This window comes from Lacerta agilis, chromosome 15 (genome assembly GCF_009819535.1).
Source record: "Lacerta agilis isolate rLacAgi1 chromosome 15, rLacAgi1.pri, whole genome shotgun sequence".
Classification (NCBI taxonomy): Eukaryota; Metazoa; Chordata; class Lepidosauria; order Squamata; family Lacertidae; genus Lacerta; species Lacerta agilis.
The window spans coordinates 19,048,647-19,065,365 of NC_046326.1; the positions used below are offsets into that span (position 1 = coordinate 19,048,647).

The window sequence follows — 16,719 nt, forward strand, 5'->3', positions numbered from 1 at the left end:
GATGGTCTGCGAAGGCTCTTACCTTAGAGGCCCTTTGTCCGAATTTAATTCCTTCTATTCTAGGGTCTTCTCTTATTGCTTTCAAATATACTTCCAGTATATAAAGAGGAGAGGAGAAAGAGGGCAGCCCTGTCTTGTTCCCTTAGAGATACAAAAAGCTTCTGATGTTTCACCATTTATAATTAGTCTGGCCTTTTGGGAATTATAAATCACTTTTATATCACTACGTATTTTCTTGCCCAAACTCATCATTTCCAAAGTTTTTTTGCATGAATACCCACGAAACATTATCAAATGCTTTCTCTGCATCCACCACGATCAGGGCTGCAGAAAAGGCCCATTTTTGTGTTTCCATCCTTGGGACCTGTCGTGGAGGAGGCACACAATGAAAGGCCTCAGGTGATGGGCCTCACTGGCACATGGTCCTTGAAGGATGCCCACAAGGGGATTTGGCCCTTGGGCTGAAAAAGGTTCCCCACCCCCGATATAAACCTCTCAGTCTTTTGTAGACGCTCGCTGTGCTAACAAACAGCTCACTATTAAGCTCCTTAATGCTTAGCTCAGTTGCTTCAGCATTACCCGGGCTCAGCTGTGAATCCAACTCCTCCTCCAAGCACTGATCGCAGACAATTCCAAAATTCTAGGAGACTTAAATATGGCATGTGAGAATTGCAGAGCTTACCTTTGGTGTGTCGATTCTCTCTTCCTCCATGAAAGCTGATTCTGCCTGGCAGGCGGAAGGGGGAAAAGAGAAAGCTTCAGCAGTGGAAGTTGGTGGGAGGCCAGGAGACCTTAGCAGCCTGACATTCTGGGGGCGCAGGTTGATGGGAGCTACGGAAGCCTGGGCCTACAAAGAGTAAGAGAAATAAAGAACAGTTTGTTAGAAGGCATACAAAGAAAACAGAAATGAAACCAGGAAGCAATGGACATGGGATGGAGCACAACAACAACCCCCTGAGAATAATAGAAGTGGTGGGATCTCAACCTGTGAGGCAAAACAAGCCTAACATAGGTGGGGAAAGGAGAATGACCAATACACAAGACTGAACTGCTCACACCAAACGTTTCTCAGAGAAGAAAAAAAGAAGGGATGTGCTGGTCCTCCGTTTTAGGGCCAGAATGTTTTTAGCAAGACCTTCATGCTCTGCCTAGAGCTACAGAAGGTTCTGCACTTCAGACTGTGCATGCCTAGTCACACTTGTGGGACTGTGAGGAGGCCATAAGGAAGAATGAGGGCTTTTCCAAGGGCTAAAAGCTAGATTGTGCCCTCACTATTATTTTAAGCATGTGCTGGTTTAATGCTCACTTTACTGGCGTCATGCTGATTAAATGAAGAGCAAGAGGCTGTGAGATGGCTGCCAGTAAGGGGATTACCACATCCACAACATTAACCATCAGTGTACATTAAACATCTCAAACTGCCAATGCTAAGCACAACATACTTGGTTTCTATACATTTAAACACAAAACAAAACATGGGAGTTTGCAAAATAAGAGAATGTTTGGGGATCTGTCAGCAACTTCAAACTACTGCCATTTATCATATTCTACAAAGGACAAACTTCAAAATAGCATATTTGTGTGTGTGAATGAGTGAAAGAAGCTCTGATGCCACTCAATGTTTTGCTCCTTAAATGTCTGAGTGACATTCAGCTGCAATCTTATCAGGGCTTCTGAAGCCAAGGCAGAGCCTGTAGGAACATCGTGGTAAAAGTTCTGCAGTGCCATGCAGTCAACTTGTTTTACCAATGAGTTCTGAAAGCAATTTAACGGCTTGACTGCTTTCCAGACCACCAGCTGGTTCGTGAGCATGTTAATGTGGGCCAGTGCTTGGCCTGTGGCTTCAAGATCTAACATTGCCTGTGACTTGCCCGTCAGGAGAATCACAACACCTGCCCAAAGCTGAGCATTGGCATGGGGAAAGCTAAATAACGCCAAATGAATACGACGTGCTCAGATTCACATACATCACAGTCATGCTTAGAATGATCCTGTATGGACGGACAGCACTGCCATTCCCATATTGCAGATTATGGAGAAGGTTGGTTGGGTGAGGCTGAGAGAGATATTGGCCAGTCTAAGGTCAGTGAGTTCACAGCATAGGCAAGATTTGAATGGGAGACTTTCTGGTTTGTGCTCTTAGCCAAAATACCAGTGCTTATTACAGAGGAATGATACACAACACTTTCTTGCCTTTGCTCAAATTTTGGTGCATCTGATCAGCTTCAGGCAAAATCACCAAGGAAAATAACTGCCTAGGTCCCCCTCTTACTGATTTTCCTATTGCTGCAGCAAACTGAACCACTTTCTAGAACTGGACGGTGGTGATTGACTTCACACCCTTCTTAAAAAAGAACCACAGTCATAGCAGGCTTCCATGATATGCAGGCCCTTCATATATTCAACTAGGTTCCAGGTCTAAAAATACAGGTCGCTGGTGGGGGTGTGTTTCTGTCTGGGTAGGAAGAAGAGCTCTGTGGCTGAACACTGAGTGGCTTGTGTGGTAACAACTGTGCCTAGAACAGGGAGTTACCTTGGCGACTGTTTGCTCAGCGATGGTGCTCGGTCGTCGCTGGCGGGAATCGAGTCGCTGCTCCACGGGGAAGCTACTGCGGTGTGACTTGAGCCTCTCTATGAGCAAGTAATAGATAGCAGCAAAGTGGTTGTAGCTCTTGTCCTGCAAGGACTGAGAAGAGAACAGGCACCCAAAGGTTAAATCAGGATGAATAATATGTTTCACCTTTCTCCAGTGTGTAAGAGACTGCCACAGCTATGTGCGTACAGAGAGGTGCGGTGTTCCGCTGAACAACATTTCCTTGGGAGGAGTGCGAGTCTCTCTTTTTCTTTCCCTAGAGTCTAACTGGGCTGCATGTTTGGGACTGCGAGGGAGTTTTCACCTAGTTGAGATAAGCTGGCGAAGGAGGGAGGGGAGATGCCTGCTGTGTGTTGCTCAGCTCTTCGATGGGACTGCATAAATATGTTTTCCATAAGAACATCCTACAGTGCCATTTGGGCAGCTGGGTGGCAGAACAAGACACATTTTAATCCCTTCTAGCTCCAAATTCTGTTCCCAGCCCAAAATGACAATGCTAATGGGGCCCTGGGGCCCCATATTGGCTTTAGTGCAGTTTTACAAAAGTGTCAGTTGCACAAATGAACTGTCAGCAATGTGCATCTCTGCGTCCGTTTATTAATCCTTAAAAAAACAAACACAAAACAGTACCACCTAGCCCAGGGATGGAGAACATTGTGGCCCTCCAGATATTGCTGGACTCCAGTTCCCATTGCCCTTGACCACTGGCCCTGCTTGATGGGAGCTGAACTCCAACAACATTTGGAGGGCCACAGGTTCCCTAAACTAGGCTATTCCACATTTTGAGCCACAATGGGAAATGGAGCCCTGAGGAAAGAGGCTCAAGGCTTCATTGCCCCCCTGCCCTCCCTCCTGCCAACTTTCTGGCAGGAAGCATTAATACTGCAGACTCCACACTGGCTAAAAATATCAACCATTTTGAAGGAAGTGATCACACAGACTCCTCAGGGAGCTTTTCAGCATTTATTTCTGGTAAGAGGCTTGATTTGGAATCCTAGCTGAGACACCAAAAATAAAGACAACTGGCTGCTTTTCTAAGGGTTTTTTTTTTTACTTTGTCAGATCTCACATTTTAGAAGCTTAAAGCAAAGTGAGGTCCGTTTCCTGTTTTGCTCCCCTAGTTATCCTCAAATTTTCCAAAACTTGCCCTGTAAATATATAATGAAGAATAGGCAGATGTGAACATTTTCACCACTCTAGGCCAGTGTTTTTCAACCTTTTTTGGGCAAAGGCACACTTGTTTCATGAAAAAAATCACGAGGCACACCACCATTAGAAAATGTTAAAAAATTAACTCTGTGCCTATATTGACTATATATAAAGTAATTTTTCAATTTTTCCCACGGCACACCAGGCAACATCTCGCGGCACACTAGTGTGCCGCGGAACAGTGGTTGAAAAACACTGCTCTAGGCTATAAAAGACAGGAAGGCTTGGCAGTGAAAGTTTAAGAAAATAAAACATTATCTCCAGAAAAATATTAATTAAATTTCTCTCTTTAAAAAACAGAAGGGGCTACAATATTCCACAGTACAATCAAAGCCAAGTGTACCTTGGCAAAATCAGCTGTGGGAATTACTGGCAAAGTGTCCCTTTCATGATGGTTTGAGATGTGCATGCTAGAATATACCTATTAAACTCCACCAGGTGGTTTCCCACTCTTCACTCCCTCTACCCTGCAAATTGATTTGCGGGTCGATGGCCCGCCACCCGCGTGGGGTAAATAAAACACACGGGTCGATGGCCCGCCACCCGCGTGGGGTAAATAAAACACACGGACACAATATTTTAGGTTAATGGGCAAAGTAAGGCCACAACTTTATTGGTTATGGCGTGTGAGTGGTATTGGCTTAGGCATTGGACAAGAGGATTAACAACCAGTGGGAGGACCTTGTTGATGCAAATTCAACTGGAAGCATCCCCCTGACGTCACCGGGGGTCATGCCATGGCCCTAGCCACTAGCAGGGCATCGGACAGGATCCACGACCGCCGGATCCCTTTAAAGGGATACCCCTAGGAGGTAGGTGATGGGCACAACCTGACCTCCAACACACAACACGTATTACATCACCTATTGAATATTCCAATGCAATGGGTAGAAATGGCGCTTCCCTGGCTGTTCGAATCCAGACACCGCCCCCCAGCCAGCCCTATTGGCTGGCTATGGGGCTTGGCGCGGCAGGAAGGAGGGGACAAGGCAGGGGGCTGAACACGCCCCCCTGCCAGCGTGGGAAACGGCCCCCGCCTGCAACTCCTCCCCTCTGGAATGAGGAGAGGTTTTCCCAAAGGCATTAGGGTCATTTAGTCTCTTGTACCATTATGTTACTAGTTTGACCTTCCCACAATAGCTCCAGCAAAGGTGAAAAACTTGGAAGATACCAGACACACCTGTAAAGTAGGGACTGTAAATGAGCTTCCACCCGAACAACAAAAGACTGTGTTACCTCAATGGTTTTTTGTTGGTCTATTCCCAAGCTGTGCATCAGCCGCAGAACTTGTTCATTGTATTCTCCAATTGATGGCTCATTCTCTTGTCCTTGGGGATAGAGAACAGGTCTCTGAACAGGAACCTCTACCAGCATCCACTTGTGCTCTTTGATCTGAGCAATTGTCAGCCTCTTGGATGGATCCAGAACCAGCATCCTCCGGATAAGATGCTCACACTCTACATGGACAGAGAAGGGGTGAAAAGTTCAGACTGGTACAGCTAGTATGGGATCTAGTTAAGAGGGTACCCTATCTGCATTGTTAGCCTGTGTCAATGTGAGTTGCGTGATTATTAGCAATGGGAAACTGCTTAATTCAGATGCCAAATACTACTGCTAAAAATAAAAATAATATTGAAAGAGGTCTTTAATTTGTATGAAGAACAAAACCCATTTCTTCTACAGTTGAGCAATTAGGGGAAACAGCACAATTATTTCTAACTGCAGGCACAATAAAAGGAATAATAGTAATTCTTCATACCCATGGGACCAACTGGAGTGCACAAAAGGACTACATTTGCATTAACCAATGAAGTTTCAGAACAAAAAAACCAACTGTATTTTTTTTTTAAAGTTCCCCATTCCAAGTATGCGTTCTTGCAGTTCTGGCTTGCTTGTTGCAGTGCCTACTACAGTTGCAAGAAATCATTGCCCCCCTGCCCAGCTGTTATGGAAATTGTGGAAAGGAGCACCATCATGGCATCGTACCGCAATATTTTATTTTAAACATTTTTGTACTGCAGGCCACCAAGGCAGTTAAAAAGAAAATGAAATACCCACAAACCAGTTGAAACAATAGCAGAATTAAAAACAAGAGTATTAAAAACCAAGTTGAGTAGAAGGAAAACCTACAGTCTCCAATTAAAAACCAAGCTGTATGTCTCTGTCAATTGTCTGAAGTCCAGGGATGGGGCCACTTTGATCTCCTGAAGGAAGCGATTCCATAATTGGGGTGGTTGCAATAGAAAAAGTCCTGTGCTGCAATCCCACCAACTGAATACTGAATCTCTTTTTGGTAGCAGGACATTCGACAGAGTATCGGAAGATGAGCTCAACGAATGGAGAGGTACATAAGGAAAAGAGGCGGTCCTTCAGATATCCTGGTCCTGGTCCTGTTAAGAGCTTTATACCTAACCACTAGTATCTTGAACTAGGCCTGGAAACAAATTAGAAGGCTGTACAATTTACCTAAGACCAGTGTAATATGATCTTTAAAAAATGAACACTAGAATGGCGATTGCATTTTGTGCCAGCTGTAGTTTCTGAGCATCCTTCAAATGTCCAACATGCTCCCCACGTAGAGCATGTTCCGCTAATCTAATCAGGTGAGCAAAGACATGCATCACTATGGCAAGTTCTGCCTTTTCACAGCTCGCACTGCAGCCACAGCTGAGAAAAAGCACTCCTGGACATTGCAGTCACCTGTGCATCCAAGGAGCAACATTGGAACCAGGGCATTCCCAAACTGCAAGCCTAATCCTTCAGAGGAAGTCAAATACCATATACGTTGTTTTCCACAAGGCATCTCATTGTTATATGACATCTGATGTTCTGCTTTATCTCGCTCATATTTTTTGCCACCCAACCTATCAACCACCCCACGTTTAATGATGAATTCGGATGACTGGGAACGACATGGAAGCTGTCTGTTCACTTGGCACAAGGACTGGCACTGACCTAGGTCTTGGCCACATAGTTAAGCCTGACATTTACTGCTTCCCAGGATTTCTGAGTGACAGTGGAGGGCTGGTGAAGCTGTGCTTAATTAACTAACTGCATGGTCAGAAACGACAGAAGGCCGCCTACTTGGGGAGTCCTACAACACCAGCTGCTAAGCATTTAAGCAGTGGCTGTGTCTTTAGGTTGTCCAGTTATATCCCTTGGATACCTGACAATGCCATGTCTACACCTACACATCCAAAAGGGCTGTTACTGCACTAAGATTTTATTTCTGTGTTCACAGTACACTAATATATAGCAAAGTTAACACTGACATTGTGGAGGTTGTAGAACGAGCAGATCATGTAGCGGACTAAAGGTAAAGGTAAAGGACCCCTGACAGTTAAGTCCAGTCGCAAACGACTCTGGGGTTGCAACACTCCTCTCGCTTTACTGGCGAAGGGAGCCAGCGTCTGTCCACTTCTGCGGACAGTTTTTCCAGGTCATGTGGCCAGCATGACTAGGCCGCTTCTGGCGAAACCAGAGCAGCGCACGGAAATGCCGTTTACCTTCCCGCCAGCCCTATTTATCTACTTGTACTTTGATATGCTTTCGAACTGCTAGGTTGGCAGGAGCTGGGACTGAACAATGGGAGCTCACCCCATCACGGGGATTCAAACCGCTGACCTTCTGATCAGCAAGCCCAAGGCTCAGTGGTTTACACCACAGTGCCTCCCACGTCCCTTGTAGGGGACTAGGATGCTCCCAAATGGAAGTTTATTGTGTTATCATGGCTGCTCAAGACTTTTTGCATTGTTTAAACAATGTCTTCCTCATCAAAATGTCACCTTTGTACTCCCCATGTAACCCAGATTTCCTCTTAAGTAAAAACAACCCATTATACCCACTTGTATAGAAGCTCCTTTGAGCATTTTTCTGACAGGGGGTGACTGGTTTGTATGGTGATGTTCCTGGCTGTGGCTCCTACCACTGCACCCCTATTTCTCTTTGCTCTTCACTTGAGCAAAACCTAGCCATTTTGCTTCCAGCAGCCCAAATAACACAACTGTGCCTGCTTCCACTAATAGCTGCATGTGTAGTCACATCAAAATTTCATCAACTATTCTTTCAAGGTCCCGATGCATGTAGAAGATTACCTTGGAGACTAATCACAGTCCCCAACAGGACTTCTTTCTATTTTTAATCCAAGTCATGTGCAAGACCACTTTGCCAGAATTGCAGTATAGCTACATATCTGTCTTGCACAAGACGTCTATATGAATCTTTTTTTAAAGCCACCAAATGGCAACGGATCCCCTCCCACAAAGCAGAAGTATCCAATTTGTCCATAATGAAACATGACAACTAGAGGCTGGCTTTTGCACACCTCCTTTGGAGTAAAAGCATTTAAGATCTGTACACAAATGTACAGAAATACCAGTACATTTCTAATCACACACACACACACACACACACACACACACACACACACACACAGAAAAATCAGATCTGAACAATCTATTGACAACATTAATCCCCTATCTGGAATCCCCCTTGATGGTTTGACACCAACACTAAGAGCCTGAAACAAAGATTCTGATAGGAGGTGGATTTTGGTTTTTTTCAGAAACAAAATATGAAGTGACCTCCACACTTTTCAGCTCAAGATGAGTAGAAGCATAGATAAACGAAGAAGAACTGGAAAACATGGAAGTGAGGAGAGGGAGAAAGGTCAGAAGGGAAACATAACAAGGTGTTGATCACATTGCTTTGGTAGGGCAAACAGGAGTTTCTCATGCAAAGAAGGGTGTTTGTTTGTTTGTTTGTTTTTAAATCCACAGCACTGGAAAGACTACAAGTGATTAAAATTAAGCACACAATGGACATGCAAATAAAGGGATGTGCATGTAGTTTTGAAGTGAGTTAGACAGGTCCATTCATCCCTGCATCACGACATCCTAGCTGCATTCCATGTCCTATCAAGCAGCTATCATATACCAACCTAGAAGACTTAGCAGTGGCTAGAGCACTGCTGCTCTAGGATGCTGCTCTGGTCAATGCTGAAATCATGGGACAAACATCCTCATAGCCTATTAAACACACACATTACAGCTCGTGATGCGGCCATCCAACAGTGTTGTCTTACATACTGATTTTTAGGCATCATCAGGTTATCATGTGTTAATATGGCTGCATCACTAAGCAATTGGATAACAACTTCCCCCATGTGCAAGCAGCTGTATTATGTATATTATTGTATACTCAAAGATGGTTTTCAGGCAAATTAACCCATAGTAACTGTGAAGTTAGAAATAACTTGCTGTTTTAGTCTAAATCTCTGCTCTTTTTTGCCAGAGGACTGAAAGAAATTTTTCTTCAGGACTTCTTTCACCTTCATCACCAGCATAATACAGGCAATCCTTGTTTTGCATGGCAAAACAATATAACATTTGCCATATAAAAGAAAAAAAAAAGAAAAACCCTCCCCATGACTTCCCTCAACTTCCCCTTCTGGTTCTTGAAATATTTACTACTTCTGCTTAATTATTATCTTATTTTTATAATCTTATACCTTAATATTCTTATTTTCTTATCAGTTTTATACCAAATTTTCCTTCATGTTTACATGTTACAGTCAATTTCATTCCATGTTATCCTTACTTAACCTTTGATCTTAAGTGTTCCGCCCTTTTAGTGATGCTTTAGTGACATTTTCGGGTCACTTTCAGGTTCAGCATTGTGTGCACATGGAATTGTGCATCAATCGGTCGTTGCCTGTACAGTGGTACCTCTACTTATGAACGTGATCCGTTTCGGGGTGCCATTTGCACCCCGGAAAGTCCAAAAGTAGAATGCTGCTACTGCGTGTGCGCGAAGCACGATAGAGCGCTTCTGTGCATGCGCAAAGATCGCTTCTGCGCGGGCGGCGAACCAAGAAATAAACATTTCCAGGTTTCCTGCGTTCGTAACCTGAAAAGCTGCAACGTGAAGCAAACGTAACACGAGGTATGACTGTATTATAAACAATAGGAAATATTAAGGCGAAAAGCCTTACACAAAACTGTTTAGGGAAGTTTTTAATGTTTGATCTTCTATTGTGTTTTTAATATCCTGCTGGAAGCTGCCCAGAGTGGCTGGGGAAACCCAGCCAGATGGGCGGAGTATAAATAAATAAATAAATAAATTATTATTATTATACCTTCAGACATGAAATAAGGGATCCGGAACCTCCCTTCCAGAACACGTTGCCTCAGGATGGGCAGTGTAGGTCCGTCAAAAGGCAGTGCTCCACATACTAAGACGTACAGAACTACACCCATGCTCTGAAAGAGAAAGAGGAGTTTTAGATTTGACTTTCAAAACATGCAAACAACTGCACCTTGCTTTACAAAGTGCTGGTAAAACCCTTATATACTAATGTTTTCTTTCCAGTGGCTTTTCACTACATCTGAATGTTTCAATATGTAAGCAAGGTATATCCAGAACTTATCCCATACATATAACACAGACTAGCAAGGCCTACAAGCTGCTGGTAGCAATAACACCATTAACCTTTAGAAGCCCATGTCTAATTTTTAATCCGATTTATTTAACACTTGATTGTAAGAGAACCTCTTAAGTGGTTTAGAAAAGCACGGTTTAAAAAAAAAACTTTAAAAATTATTGGTAAATAGTTAAGAGATATTTTAAAACATTCAACAGATATTAAAATCAACAGTAGCTTTAAGAAAAGGATAAAACACATGTATCATCTATACATGTCAAACTATTTTGTTTTTGTTTTTGTATCTTCCAGAATTCTGCAAAAAGCCTTTCCATACATTGTACCAATGAAACACATTTCCATAACTTGGCTGCAAAAGTTGGGATGTTGACTTGTTGAGGAATCAAAATAATTTGGCCAGGACTGGACTGGTGAAGCATCTCTTGCTTCAAGCATGCCTACTAGGGAAACAGGGAGACAGCTTTTGACACCAAGCAGACAAGAGAGGAAGGAACCCATTCCAAGTCACTATGGCCGAAGTGCAAACCAGCTCAGAGCCTAGTGTAGTGACTTCCCCACTGTCTGCACATTTGTGTTCCATCAAGCCACCTGTGGGTTCCATTTTATCGATACTAGTACTCAATTGCAGAGTTGTGATTTTATTTGGAATCATTATTATTTGCCTTCAAGTCCTTCAGTTGGGCAACAACCAACTGAACTTTATTTGGGCAGGAAAATGTGCACCTCTGGAACCTGGACCTTCCTTACATCACTTTAAAGGACAGAAGTTCTATCTCAGAACATCCTGTGTAAGGCAGTAAGTGTGCTCTATCAAAACCAATAAAAATCCTACAAGAATATCTGCAACTGCAGACAAGACAGGACCCTGAGTGAGACTGATAAGGGGTGTGGGATCTACAAGCTAGCTTTACTCAATAAAATATAAACTACCTTCAACAGATGCACCAATATTCTTAATAAACACCCCTCCTCTCCCCCCTCTTCTGCCCCGACCCTATACTGTATACAACACTTATGTCTCATATCAAATGTAACTGATTTGTAGAAAGGACTTTGCAACCTTAAAAAATGCACATACTTTTGTAAACCAAGAAAATTTTGAATAGAAATTACTTAAAAAAAAAAAAATCTGAATCCCACCCTGAAGTTTGCTTGAATTCTCTCTGCTCAGAGCACAAAAGCGTGATTCTCCCTAGTTCCCAACTTGCAAAAGCTTACGAGAAGAAATCCCTGTGAAGGTCAGGATAAGAGCCTCAGATCCTGATTCTATGCAAAGCCTGTTAAGATTTATTATGTAAGACGGGGAGGGGAAAGAACAAGGGAAGAGACAAAGTCAAAGTAGCAGCAATGTGCTAATAATGACTGAGCCTGCTGGAAAGTATGCACAATATTTGGTAGCATTAAATCTGCTGAACAATTTAATGCCACACAGAGACTGGGGTGACACAACAAAAAAAGATTTATCTTTTCTCCTTTAAATGGAGAGAATCTGTTTCCCAATGGCAAATTTTGGGAGCCTAGGCAGAGCACTTTTCTGGGCTGTTTTTGCCGCTATAGATTTTGTGGAGGAGGAGAAAAGGCACCAATCCCACCATAATTGTGAGAATCACTGACCCATTTTGTAAGAGGCACAAATTTATTTTTAAAAAGAACATTTGCATTGTAAAGCCAGTGCTTTTCATCTGGTTTTGAAAGGTATTTTTGTTAGCAACCTAACAAAGTCAATAGCTTCCACAAATATTTTTCAAAACTCCTGTTGTTCTGGCACATACTCATAGAGCATTAGGTGCTGTAAATCCTTGGGTGTGTTTGAGGTGTGTACCGAGTTCATCTGGAAGTTAGAGGACAGCGGGCGCAATGAGGCGGTAACTGTTTCCTCATTAAAGGGGAACTCTTGTTGAGATGTGTTTATTTGTTAAACAATGTGTGTGTCTTCACAGAGCAGAACGCAGCACTAATGTCTGCACCCTGCCTCCTTTCCAAAGAAAACCAAGACTGAGGGCCAGTTCCAATATGGCAATTTTCACTGCATCCTTAGTGCGAATGATAACAAAAATATAAATATAACAAAATATGCTTGCCATAAACAGTCTGAAGGTATAGACTAGGGTTGCCATAGTTCAAAAAATGAAGATCTGGACACAAAAGTTGTTGAGCTTGGGTTACCATACATTCAGATTTTCCTGGACATTAAAGTGATTTCCACCAGGAAATTCTGGATGCATGGAAACCCTAGTACAGAACTTCTGATGTTACTGTTCTCCTCACTGAAGTGACTTGTAGGCTCAATCCCATGACTGAAAACTGGTGCCGTAAATGCTGCAGGACATTCACACTGAAAAGTTTTAGCCCCTAAACTCTGGCAACACAACGGACAGCAAAACCATTCTCTAGAAACATTGCTAATACCAGGAGACACTAAGACCCAATTACTCCCCCCCCCCAAAAAAAACTGGAGAGCAGCAAGCCTGGTGCTGCATTAAAAAGTATAAAGGAACCTGGATCAGCACATCCTCTCTCCTTTATGTGCTTTGCAAGATTTTCTTGTCACCCCCATGTGTCCTTTCCCATTAGAGTAGCATGAAGCAAACACACACACACACACTTTTTGGTTCAGCCACGGGCACCTGCCTGCAGCAGAATTGTTCAAGGCAAACTGTCTTGTCCTCTCAACTGAAAGAGAGGATGGATAGCAGCCATGTGCAAATGACTCAGACAATCCCTCTGGCCATACAGAGAATTTAGAATCTTAACTTTGGTTTGAACTCCCAAGAAGGAGGAATTAGCAAGCTAAACTGCAGCATAGACATAAGTGCATAGATTCAGTAAGAGAGGACCAGATTTCTGTGTTGGCCTCTAATACAATAAAGAAAAGTTTCAAAGGAACTCTTGCTTCCCATTCTCAAAGATACTGGGGCCTTTATGACATGTCTTTAAAAGCAAGACCAACTTATCTACCAACTAGGAAGAGCAATGTAACATGTTAACTAACAGGTGGGTAGCCGTGTTGGTCTGCCATAGTCGAAACAAAATAGGTTGGTCTGCCATAGTCGAAACAAAATAGTGTTGGTCTGCCATAGTCGAAACAAAATAGTTCTGAATGAGTTCTGAAGAAGTGTGCATGCACACGAAAGCTCATACCAAGAACAAACTCAGTTGGTCTCTAAGGTGCTACTGGAAAGAATTTCCTATTTTGTTTCCTATTATGTTAACTAACAGTTAGCAGTTTCTTTAAAGGGATGCTCAATTTAATACAATTAAGATACCCATATATCCAGCTGTGGACCCTCGTACTGCTGGCCTTCAAACACCTCAGGGGCTGCATATGGGGGGCTTCCACACCATGTTGTCAGAGGCTCACCACTTTTGTAGAAGTTGCCAAATCCAAAATCTGGAGAGAGAGAGAGAAAGGGTAACTGATAATTTAGCTATATTTTTAAGTCCAGGCTGAATGTATTTATCTGGTATGGTCAACAAAACAAAATGGAACCTAATGTATATTAAGCCCCCAAATCCCTGTGAGATCTTTGCGTTTGTGGGGGCCCTGGTTTGAGCCCAAAAGATATACAAAAACACCATATCCTTGCTCACGTCTTAGCAGCTCGAGAGAATTTCTCTAATGCCTCAATAAGAGTTTGGGCTCCAGCAAAACAGTTCAAATACAGAGGAAGAAAATCCAGGAGCAGACTTCTCCCATCATGGCATTTTAACCAGGCCCCACACCATCAAGGCAAGTCATATTAACTTCATACCAGGTGCACCGTGCCCTGTTTTGCCACTTGAGGCGAAATGGCAACATGCCCCTGCTGCCACACTTCTCTTACCCACAAAGCAGCAGCAGCAGCAGCAGCAGTGCCTTCCACTGAGATCTTGCTGGCATCTCATGAGATCTCATGCCCTCTGGAAGTGGTAGGACGGGTAGCAGAGGAGAGGTGGGCACTGCCTCTTGCGCTTCCACTGCTTGGGGCGGGTACCTCACCCTGCTCTGCCTTATCAGTGGGCCAAGGTTGGTTCATACCAAGCACCATCAAAGGTTAGACACAGAGTAGTACAGGAAAGACATCTCCTTCCCTTCCTGTTACGAACTAACATTAGGAGCTGCATTGAACATTTGTAGAACAATAGCAGCTTTTGGTTCTTCCAGGCCTTCAGTTTATGAGTTTCCATTAAAGGCTGCTTGTGCTGTTGGTGCTCCTGAGTACAATTAAGTACTGTGACTTCACTGTGCGGGTGCTACGTATAGCCCCAATTATTTTTATATACCAATCAGAGATGTGTAACTAGCACACAGCTAAGACAATTAGCCTAAAGCTACCGGTATAAAGACATTGTAGAAACAGGGTACAATTTTACACAACAGTGTTGTCCATGGTCACTCATTTTGTTTGATCCCATGAAAAATATTTTTGTTCTGGAAGACATGGCTGGAACAATTACAGGTGTCTGTGATGATGGTGTTAGGAATCTGAAAGCAGTTTTTAGCCTTGATACTGAGAATGTGGGTGGTCTGGATTCCTGTTTTCCTACCCCCTTCTTGTCACTCTTCTCTGGGTACTCCAAGTTCTGCTCAGCACGGGGTCTCTGCCAGGCGATGAAAACTCTCAGCAGGAAGTTGCAACTGCGTTAACTACTACCAGCCCACCTATATGCATTGCAGATCCATTCCCAAGAAGCAACTGAAGTTACCCTGACCTTGAGAGCCTTAAAAGGAGCTAAAATATAACCAGCATAGTAAGAACAGCTTAAAGGGCAGAACTCACAGCTCAAGAGCAAATGCAGAGGTGAACAATTAAGCAGCTTGGTGAAGAGGACACAATGGAGCGAATGCAAGAGCCCATTCATGCCCTTGTACATTTTAATGTCACCTGCAAAGCTGGCATGATAGTGGAAACGAAGTCAAATACTGTCAAAAGTATAACATACAACGTTTGCAGAATGTTTGTAATGTAAGATTTCTACAGCATGACTTCATGCACACTTGCTATTAGCATAGTAAGGTGCACGGACTGTTACTTCATAATGGCCTCTCTAAAACAGCTGCTCTTACTACTTTTCCGTGGAGCACAGAGGCACACAAGCTAGGTTTCCAACTGTGTCGTTGCAAAGAATCACACCTCAGACTAACAAGCCTCATATATTCTTGAGCGTAATTGTTCACTTGTGAAGTTCCAGAAACTTTGAAATGAAACTCAAAGAGAGTTTGGTAACAGAGCTGTTTGTTTAGTCTTATCTCCCAACTGCATAGTTCTAAGCCAAGGCATGCAAGTGCCATGTGGCATTGGTCAGCAGACAGCATGACTGGATAAACGCTGCAGTTGTACAGGCATGATAGAGACTTTGCTCCAGTGGTGAACACGCTGCATTATGCTGGAGAGCGAGCTCCCAGTTTACCTTGCATGACCTGTGCTACTAGAAGCAGCTTGACATGGACTCCTAGTGTGATACAGGAAAACTCTGCCTCAAAGGTAGGGGCTTTCAGACGGCCCTAATCACACACCTCAAGGTGTAACGTGTCCAACACTGGAAACAGTATACAAATGAGGAACTGAGTTCCAAGCAGTTCTTCACCTGTACCTCAAATATAGGAATTCAGACCTAACTGACTGTCCACTTAAAAAAGCAGTCATTTTAAAAACCATTCCAAGAGTAAACATCATTATTTTCAAATTTGGTATGTCAGAAGAAAAATGCCAGTGGTACAAGAAAAATCATCTGATTTTGCTGATCTTTGACCAGATAAGCAGATAGTGGCCTGGTGTGCATGTAACGCTAGACCAAAGTTTAGCATTACAAGAATGAGCCACAGTGAACCTCAGGCTTGTCTCCTCCTTGGGCAGGGCTGCGAAAGGGAGACTGGAAGGTTTTGCTTACAGGTTTTTGCCTGCTAACACAGTCAGTGCCAAGCAAGAGTGGTTTTTGCTTCACTATTTTTCCAGGGTATGTAATTGCTTGTTTTACTTTGGATGGTGAATGCTGAGATTATGTGTTATAAATTTTGTGGCTCACCTAGAGCCTTAAGTTTGAGTTATTTAAGAATGTTAGATATAGATAAATCCAACGCAAAACCTAAGAGGATAACAAAAGGCATTGAAACTGTTTTAGCCTTAAAAGAAGTGGGTAGCTGAAGGGGCAATATGCTAAACATTCACACACATAATGGCTGCTTTAAGGATGGCTATAATAAAAAGGGATGTCAAGAAAGGAAGAAGAGGCACAGAATTAATTGCAAAGGGGATCTTATGAAGTCACTAATAGAACAGATATAAATTAAATACTTGCTGAGGGCTGTAAAGGTATTGATCTTTTTAATGGCAGGGGACTGGCTAATTTACTTTGAGGTCCTTTCCAGCCGTGAAGTGATAATCTTCCAGAAAGGAAGAAACTTGTTCTCCTTTTATTTGAACACTGCTGGGAAAACCAGATGCCTGTTCATGTCACATTTCCCCATTCATTCTATCTTCCCTCACCCTAGGAG

At 43.1% G+C, this 16,719-nt stretch overlaps 1 protein-coding gene across 2 annotated transcripts in view; it reads right to left on the bottom strand.

Moving 5' to 3' along the window:
* The window catches only part of SIK2 (salt inducible kinase 2), a 77,153-nt gene that overhangs the window by 13,718 nt on the left and 46,716 nt on the right, over positions 1–16,719 (bottom strand). For both annotated transcript variants that reach the window (XM_033171627.1, XM_033171626.1), the window contains exons 5-9: positions 13,511–13,635; positions 9,939–10,062; positions 5,039–5,259; positions 2,534–2,686; positions 683–847 (exon numbers count right to left, since the gene is read on the bottom strand). In XM_033171627.1, the coding sequence (XP_033027518.1) occupies positions 683–847; positions 2,534–2,686; positions 5,039–5,259; positions 9,939–10,062; positions 13,511–13,635 (788 nt within the window). The remainder of the gene's footprint in view (positions 1–682; positions 848–2,533; positions 2,687–5,038; positions 5,260–9,938; positions 10,063–13,510; positions 13,636–16,719) is intronic.